This window comes from Chironomus tepperi, unplaced genomic scaffold, assembly GCF_022539635.2.
Source record: "Chironomus tepperi strain 1889 unplaced genomic scaffold, CSIRO-AGI_Ctep_v1 contig_461, whole genome shotgun sequence".
NCBI lineage: Eukaryota > Metazoa > Arthropoda > Insecta > Diptera > Chironomidae > Chironomus > Chironomus tepperi.
Window position 1 is genome coordinate 199,914 of NW_027226583.1, and position 9,791 is coordinate 209,704.

The window sequence follows — 9,791 nt, forward strand, 5'->3', positions numbered from 1 at the left end:
ACCATGGACTCTAGTCGTTTCTTTCATACAAAATCCGAGTCATGTTGGAGTTGTCATACTTTCTTAACCATTCCTTAATGTTTTCTTGTGAAGAATTTTCTGGGTAAATTAGATAACACTAACAGCATACAGCAGTACATATATTTTCAAGAACAAAACGTAACTCAGATTAATAGTTTTCCTTGTAAACTTATCTAACACTTATGCCTAGCACACATATGAGACATAAACATTACCCACCTTTTCCTTTCAATTTAACACAGAGTACGCTGAAAAAAAGACTCGGTATAAAACTTAAATTAATAGCATAAATCGAGAAGAGAGTGAAAAAAAAATAATAATAAATATAAAAATATAATTTATTGCCATTGAAATTGATTTCTACATCCATTATATCGCATTGGCAATTCCAATTGCAGAATATATATATATTTTTAATCGAATCTATATGTGCTAAATGGTCATCAGAATGGAGAATATTGAATATTGTTGTGCAAATATACGCAATAAATAGGGCGGCCATCTGTTGGGACGCTGCTGTGCTTTTCAGTCTTGCTGCTGTGTCTTGACAAAGCCTAAAAATGTTCAAAAATCATTACAAAATTTAGAATTTTTGACAAATTTTGAACATTTTTGTTTTTAAGGTCCGTGCTCAAGTCCAGGACTGAAAATATTTTTTTTGGAATTTCTAGTGCCAATAGTGCCAAACTTAGAAGTGTCCCGATTTTTTTCAAAAGTGTCCCGATATTTTACGAAAATCCTCTGGCCATCCTAGCCTTAAAATGTATATCTAAAATGTATACGCAATAAATTCTAAAATAGGTCTCTCGGTGTAATCGTACATAAAACAACAAGGCATACAACATTTCATAATGGTTATTGATGATTATTTATTAATAAAATGAAATGTACGTTATACTTTATATATGTACAGTATTGCCATGATGTCATATATATACATAAGTATTAATCACGATCACCCCATCGTGTATGGGACATTTTTAGTTATTATTGAAGTAAAATAACGCGGGACAATAATTTATTTTAATCATGTATATTCGCTGATGAGGGTAATATCATTACATGTGTCGTGTCGCGTATAGTGAATCCAATTATTATGTGTCAATATGGGACGGGTGAAAAATTTTCATATTAAATGAATTTTTGTTTGAGTTCCCGGAAGGTTTTGATGAGTTTAGCATTTATGTGGCTTATTTGTTTTAGTCATGGGACAATTCTAATGAATACTTGAAGTTAATTTTGTAATGTTTTTGGTGGAAATTTATGCAATTTTTTTGGGAGTTTTTTGTTTATTTTTGATTATTGTAATTTTTTAAGGCTTGTGTAGGGTGATAAAGAGACAGTACAAATTTTACGTGAATTTTTTTGATTAAATTATACTTACTTACTTACATACTTACTTCGATGGCTGTACAGATCAACTGTGATCCATGACCATCCTCAGATGTCGCTTAAAGCTGGTTCTTGATTAAATTATTACTTTTTATTCAATAACTGATATCTTACAGCAACAATGAATGACCACGATATTATATAGCCCTAAATAGCATAAATCGATTGAATGATCCAAAATCCGGCACCAGGCAGGTGTTACTTTGACAGAGTGCTTGATTTAAGTTCAATCTGACAACAAGATAGACCAAGCCACATCAATCTGAAGGCACGTTGATTAATCGGATAGCCAACTTGTGCTTTTCTAGGCCCAAGCTTCTTTTTTGACTTGATAGTGACTATTGTGTTAATCAAGCGAGTCAAAGTAGCTGGGCTCATTCTTCTGGAGTTAATTATTGGACACAAACCAAGTGATTATGATAATAATAATAATCCTTTTTTTATTCATGATATAAGTCGGAACAAGAATGAGTCTAGCTTGATATTAACCATGTCGGTTTTAAATCAAATAGCCTGTGATCATGAGTTCGGGACTCTAAAACGTGTCGTATGCACTTGAAACACATCTCACAATCTGTCTAGTTCTGCAGACAGAATATAAAAGATTCTAAGAATCCGGACTGTAAAAACCTAAAAAGGTGCATTAATGGAGTCCAGCAAACTTATTTTGGAGTTCTGCCAAATCTGTATGCAAGCACTTTTGGCTATAGGGAGTAATGTCGTCAGAGAAGTGGTTCAAATTTCATTTTCAAGCTCTAAAATCATTTACTGATAGATCTAAGGCCTGAAAACTCAGGAATATATTCACGAATATTCCCAAAATTCATGAAAGTATTCCAAATATTCATTCCAAATGTGTATGGAATATTACCTTTATTCCGAAGTTTTCAGGGCTAAAATAGATGACTTAACATCATTCCCGAGCGGTAACAGAACCCATATGAACTCTTAACACCATACCATATTGCTACTAAACAAATGCTTGGAATAAAAATCGATAATTTATCTCAAAAATACATTTAAATTAGTTTTTAGGGTATATAGGGGCATATAGCCATAATATATTTAAATAGGTATTTAAAATTCAATTACAAATCTACATAAATTTCAAAAAATCCAATAAATTGATTTCAAAATCATTAAAAAAATCAAATTCAATTTATTCAGAACTTCTATTTCCATAATAATTCATAATTGAAGTGAGAGAGTGAGAAAGAGACATTAAAAAAAGTTCAAATGAAATGTGAAAGCGAGTAAATGAAAATAAAAATAAATTAAAATTAATTATTGATATCAGTGATTGAATGACGCTTACAAAGATGATATTGATGGCGCAATTTCGCTAATTAAATCAGATAATGTATTTTAATTGATGTCGGATATGGTTGATTGATGACCCCCATACTCATGTATATTAAAAAAATATATTGACATTTTATGTTGTGTCTATATTAAGTTATTGAACTAAATTTACTATAAATTACATTATATTAAGGCAAGTGGTGGGCAACCTTTGGGCTGCGGGGCACTGGTGTGGAAATGTCATGAATCGTGGCCTGGGGTAGGGATCCAGGCCGTTTTTCTCGAATTTTGTTCCAAAATAAATTGTTTTTTTTTTTTAATTTTCAGAGAGGGGGGGGGGGGAGGGGGTCATGGGGGGTCGTGCTCCAAATGAAGCAAACTCCAGCCTCCACCCCTGCCATCTGCGGCTTTGTCAAGCGAGGCTTACTACCTAAGTGTCCACAAAACATTCAAGATTGCCCACCACTGGATCTACAGCACATAATCTAGTTTGGTGGTAAATATGTGTTCAATGGTGGCAAATATTCATTCGATGGTGCTATAACATCTCTTATTAAATTTTCCTTTGGTGGCAAATATGCTGACGACAATCTTTCCGATTCCGATTCACTTGGGAAGTCAAATGGCTCTAAGCACAGGAACGAAAATGGATGAAGCAAAAATTTATACTTTTTTAACTTAATAAAAAGAAAAGTTGTTCTTACTATCGTAGCTGACTTGATATCCCTTCTTATCAGCTTTATAATAAATTTTTCTTTCCTTCCCATCAGGATCTATGGATGAAAATAGAGAAAGTATCAAGCAACTTGTGAAGCTTTACAAGCATATTTTATAATGCATTTTACTTACTTACCAACGTACTTGTAAAATCCAATTACAATATGAGCTCCATCAATTTCCTTTCTCTGTTGTTGACGTTCATGTCCGTCCTCTAATGTGAATCTTTATTTTTTTTGTGGATTAAATAAATTTTAGATGATTTTAGAAATAAGGAGAGATCTGGAGTAGAGATTGGCGTTTTGTCTTGGAATTGAAGGTGCCAATTTAAAGTAGGTGATAAAGTTTTGACTGAAGGTTGATCTAACGTGGGCCAATTGTAGGATTATCCGAGAATTCGGTCTCGGTTTGAATGAATTTTCGACATAAAAACCGAGTTCAGGATCGAAACCGAGACAACAATGGAGTTTTTCGAAGTCTCGGTTATTCTAAATTGTGAGACCTAAACCAGGACGTCTTGGGCTCGATCTCGGTCTTGATATCATGCAACCAAAGCTAATTCCTATGCATATGACTCGCCTATGCATGGGACTCGATACCATGCAACAAAGCTTATAGAACTAGTATTATTAGCTGCATTCTATTCTCAATTGTTATTTAAGGATTCTAATAGCTTTTTTTTGCATAAGACAAAACCAATAGTCATGGCATCGACAGGGCATTTCCTCTACTGCTAATACAGCAGCAAAGCGAAGTTCTAACGAATGAATGATGCTAATCAAGTCACATACTAGACAAAACCTCTATGAGAATTAAAAAAGTAAATTTTAAAAATCTGCATACTAATGGCACTGACAAAAGATACCCTTGGCATGTTTACTTATGACAGTATTCCAAAAATATTCCAATTAAAAAATCATTAATGGGAAATTTTGGTTAGAATTCATCAGACACATGCATAAGAGTGGCTTTAGGAGGTATAACACCCCCAAGCACCCCTAGGTAGTCCCTAAACACCCTTAAGTAGTCCCTAAGCACCCCTAAGTAGTCCCTAAGCACCCTTTTCCTTCCTTTTCATAACCGATTTCACAACATCCATTCTTCAAGAAATGGCTACGCTCCAAGAACACGAATGAAATGTTAATTGCAGAAAATTGCACAATAAATGAAAGTCTATCTAACTAGGTAGACATTCTTACTGAATCCAAACTCCTATCACTAACTAGACTCATTTTAAAGAAGATAATTCTACATCCTCCTCGTCTGATAAGTGACTAAATAGCAAAAAAAAGTATGTTCAATATATTTTCCAGTGCAATGACTTACTTGTAATCAAATTCAGCTCCATTGATTTGATTATTAATGCCTTGTATCTCAACATCATCATTTTGAGGCGATGGTGCACAGTGAACGTAAATGATTATGAGTGATAATATTGGTATGATGAGCTTCGACATCATTTATCGATTATTTTTATGACTTAAAAATGCCTTTGATGCTCTTGATGCAAAAAAAATAAAAAGTTCTTGTCTATGTCTGACGCTCTCAGCGATTATCTATGTAATGATATCGATTTAAGTATAATCAATGCATTTTATGTTATTTATATATATGCAAAATATCTTCTATCTAATCGGTGATGTGCTTCATGTTCTTCAATTAATTTCATTATTATTATTATTATTATATACATCCATAGCTGTATCGCTAGTGTGTCAAATTGTTGTGGGTGAAACTGATTGATTGAACATCACGGATGTATGTTTAGATCAAGTGTGAAGCGAACAAAAACAAAAATATAGAATTAATGGGAAAAACAAACAAATAAACATGGCAATAATGAAAAAATATACAAAATTATGCAAATGAGGAAATGAACTTAATAAAGCATTGAGAATTTAAAACTAGTAATGAAGCGGATCACGCTTCATGGGAATATTCACACCATACGTAGATCAAAAAACTGTACAGAAAAGTAAGAATTAAAAACACAACTTGAACAAAATAATTGATTTATGAGATAAATGTGATAAAAAATGATTATTTACACGTTAACTAAAATTATTTAAATGAATGAAATGCATCCGAACAATTAAAGTTCGAGCTTCGCTCGAACCATTTTTCTACTCACAGCAACATATTTTCATAGATATGCAGTTTCTAGTGATTGGGAAAATTTTCACGCCTTCACTCGCTTCGCTCGGTTCAGGTCGCAAAAATTTGTGAGCTTCGCTCAACCAAGTCCGAACTGCGTTCGAACTACTTGAGTTCGAGCTTCGCTCGAACCATTTCTCATCTCACGGCATCATATTTTCATAGATATGCAGTTTCTAGTGATTGGGAAAATTTTCACGCCTTCACTCGCTTCGCTCCGTTCAGGTCGCAAAAATTTGTGAGCTTCGCTCAACCAAGTCCGAACTGCGATCGAACTACTTGAGTTCGAGCTTCGCTCGAACCATTTCTCAACTCACGGCATCATATTTTCATAGATATGCAGCTTCTAGTGCTTGCCGTTCAAGTCGCAAAAATTTGTGAGCTTTGCTCGCCCGACTTGGGTAGATTACAGTACTTTTATAGATCACTTTACGAGCCGGGCTGAGCTTCGCTCGCCCGACTTGGGCAGATTACAGTACTTTTATAGATCACTATACGAGCCGGGCTGAGCTTCGCTCGCCCGACTTGAGTAGATTACAATACTTTTATAAATCACTAAGCCTTATAGTCCAGTAGGATCCGTATAATTTCCAGAAACATAAAAACAAGATTCAGTAGTATCCAGTTCACTTTTAGACCATTAAAATGAGATCCAGTAGGATCCATACAACTTCCAGATACATAAAAACAAGATCCAGTAGGATCCAGTTCACTTTTAGACCATTAAAATGAGATCCAGTAGGATCCATATAACTCCCAGACACATAAAAACAAGATCCAGTAGGATCCATATAACTCCCAGATACATAAAAACAAGATCCAGTAGGATCCAGTTCACTTCTAGACCATTAAAATGAGATCCAGTAGGAGACACAACTTCCAGATGCATAAAAACAAGATCCAGTAGGATCCAGTTCACTTCTAGACCATTAGAACGAGATCCAGTAGGATCCATATAACTCCCAGACACATAAAAACAAGATCCAGTAGGATCCAGTTCACTTCTAGACCATTAAAATAAGATCCAGTAGGATCCATATAACTCCCGACACATAAAAACAAGATCCAGTAGGATCCAGTTCACTTCTAGACCATTAAAATGAGATCCAGTAGGATCCATACAACTTCCAGATGCATAAAAACAAGATCCAGTAGGATCCAGTTCACTTCTAGACCATTAAAATGAGATCCAGTAGGATCCATAACTTCCAGATGCATAAAAACAAGATCCAGTAGGATCCAGTTCACTTCTAGACCATTAGAACGAGATCCAGTAGGATCCATATAACTCCCAGACACATAAAAACAAGATCCAGTAGGATCCAGTTCACTTCTAGACCATTAAAATAAGATCCAGTAGGATCCATAAAACTCCCAGACACATAAAAACAAGATCCAGTAGGATCCAGTTCACTTCTAGACCATTAAAATAAGATCCAGTAGGATCCATATAACTCCCCGACACATAAAAACAAGATCCAGTAGGATCCAGTTCACTTCTAGACCATTAAAATAAGATCCAGTAGGATCCATACAACTTCCAGATGCATAAAAACAAGATCCAGTAGGATCCAGTTCACTTCTAGACCATTAAAATGAGATCCAGTAGGAGACACAACTTCCAGATGATCCAGTTCACTTCTAGACCATTAAAATAAGATCCAGTAGGATCCATATAACTCCCCGACACATAAAAACAAGATCCAGTAGGATCCAGTTCACTTCTAGACCATTAAAATGAGATCCAGTAGGATCCATACAACTTCCAGATGCATAAAAACAAGATCCAGTAGGATCCAGTTCACTTCTAGACCATTAGAACGAGATCCAGTAGGATCCATATAACTCCCAGACACATAAAAACAAGATCCAGTAGGATCCAGTTCACTTCTAGACCATTAAAATAAGATCCAGTAGGATCCATATAACTCCCCGACACATAAAAACAAGATCCAGTAGGATCCAGTTCACTTCTAGACCATTAAAATAAGATCCAGTAGGATCCATACAACTTCCAGATGCATAAAAACAAGATCCAGTAGGATCCAGTTCACTTCTAGACCATTAAAATGAGATCCAGTAGGAGACACAACTTCCAGATGCATAAAAACAAGATCCAGTAGGATCCAGTTCACTTCTAGACCATTAGAACGAGATCCAGTAGGATCCATATAACTCCCAGACACATAAAAACAAGATCCAGTAGGATCCAGTTCACTTCTAGACCATTAAAATAAGATCCAGTAGGATCCATATAACTCCCAGACACATAAAAACAAGATCCAGTAGGATCCAGTTCACTTCTAGACCATTAAAATGAGATCCAGTAGGATCCATACAACTTCCAGATGCATAAAAACAAGATCCAGTAGGATCCAGTTCACTTCTAGACCATTAGAACGAGATCCAGTAGGATCCATATAACTCCCAGACACATAAAAACAAGATCCAGTAGGATCCAGTTCACTTCTAGACCATTAAAATGAGATCCAGTAAGATTCAGTTCAATTTATTTTTTTTGTTTGTTTACAAAAATGTATTTTGCAATAATCGACTATAATTTGGACCAAAAAAAGACAGTTTTTTACATCTTGTGCCTTAATGGAAGCATCTTATGGCTCCAAAAACAATACAGTTCTTGCCATACCCATTCCCTACCAGAAGCAAAAAACCCGAAGTCTTAGTATTGAGTTTGAAGAGAGATATCGTGCTGATTAACTAACTAACTAACTAACTAACTAACTAACTAACTAACTAAATAACAGAAAGTGTTTTTTTGCGATTTCTCTGCACTGGAAGCACCAATCAAGATGCGGTTTTCACTGTTGGATTGGTATTTTCAGGCACAGACTTTCCACCATTGGAAATGTTTGTCAATTCTGTAAGTCTGATGCAGCAAATTAAAAAAACTGAAATTTCAAAATACCAAAAGCAATATATTCACCCAAATTGAAAATTTGGTGTGAATATGATTAAAAATTGTTTCATCTTCGAGCTCATCATGTAATGTGATTGTGAAATTATTGCTGTATTTTTTGATTTTTTATGATGAATTATGCTATTAAAATTCAGAAAATGATGAGTATTTGCTATAAACTGGAGTCTGAAGTCGACTTGAATTTTCAGTTGTATAAGGTGGCCAGAGGAGTTTCGCAAAATATCCGGTAATTCCGGAAAAAATCGGGACACTTCTAAGTTTGGCACTATTGGGGTTCTTTTGGACTATTTTGAGTCTTAATATTCAAAGAACTATTCAAATTAGCATAGAAACTTGCAAAAAGTGCACAAAATTACTGAAATTCCGGAAAAAATATTTTTAGTTCTGGGCTTGAACCCGGACCATCAAAAATTTGTATGGAGATTTCGACTTCTTGAAAAACCGGGACATTTTGAGGCTTTGTCGGGACACTGCAGCAAGGCTGAAAAGTACAGCAGCTTCCCGGCAAAAATACAGCACATGGTCGCTCTACCGTTGTATGATTTGGGCTGCTTGTTCTTAGTAAGAGTGGCTTGGGTATGATAAGTCGATTAATTATGGCGATGATTATTCGCTTTTCATCAATAGGCTGTCCACAATCTCGACACTACGTTTGCATCAGATCCGAGGATGTACAAGTGCAGCATCCACAAAGGTAAGATCTATAGTGGCTCTTGGGTAACTAGTCCATAATAAAAGACTTGCGGCTGAACGGCTGAATTGAATATGGACGTTTTTGGCTCTTCATATAGAGTCGAGTCGACTTTTCAATACAAAAACCGAGTCGACTTCGATCTCTCTTAAAAGCGGAATTAAGGTTTAAGACCTTTCGTAGAATTAACACTATCTAAATGCAGTGACTTAGCAATGTTTTGATGGATTTGAGCCAGATAATTACTAAGATATCAAAAACAAGCATAAGGTAGGTCAAAAAACTTCAAAGTCTACATTTGTGACAATGATAAGAGATGGATAAAAAAGTTGATAAAAAGGCTTAAAATTGTTTATGGATTATTTTGAAATTATCTGTCTTTATAATCTGGTTTTGACTGGTTTGGCTCATGTGAAAATGACTTTTAATACTGAATACTAAGAATAGATAACATTTGAAGCAGTATCATAAGGGAAATTAACGGTCATAATTCCATCACAATTAAGCATTCTAAATCATTGTTAAGATTTGTCGATTTTTAGAATTTAAATCCAGTTAATCGAACTGAAATTCCTA

The 9,791-nt window shown here is 35.0% G+C and overlaps 1 protein-coding gene across 1 annotated transcript; it reads right to left on the reverse strand.

Moving 5' to 3' along the window:
- Positions 1-3,105: 3,105 nt before the first annotated feature.
- LOC139099127 (larval cuticle protein III/IV-like) lies at positions 3,106-4,928 on the reverse strand. The gene is made up of 4 exons (XM_070651527.1): positions 4,759-4,928; positions 3,569-3,657; positions 3,420-3,488; positions 3,106-3,343 (listed from the first exon to the last, which is right to left on the reverse strand). The coding sequence occupies exons 1-4, from the start codon at positions 4,890-4,892 to the stop codon at positions 3,201-3,203; spliced, it is 435 nt and encodes a 144-aa protein (XP_070507628.1). The 5' UTR covers positions 4,893-4,928; the 3' UTR covers positions 3,106-3,200.
- Between the last annotated feature and the right edge of the window lie 4,863 nt (positions 4,929-9,791).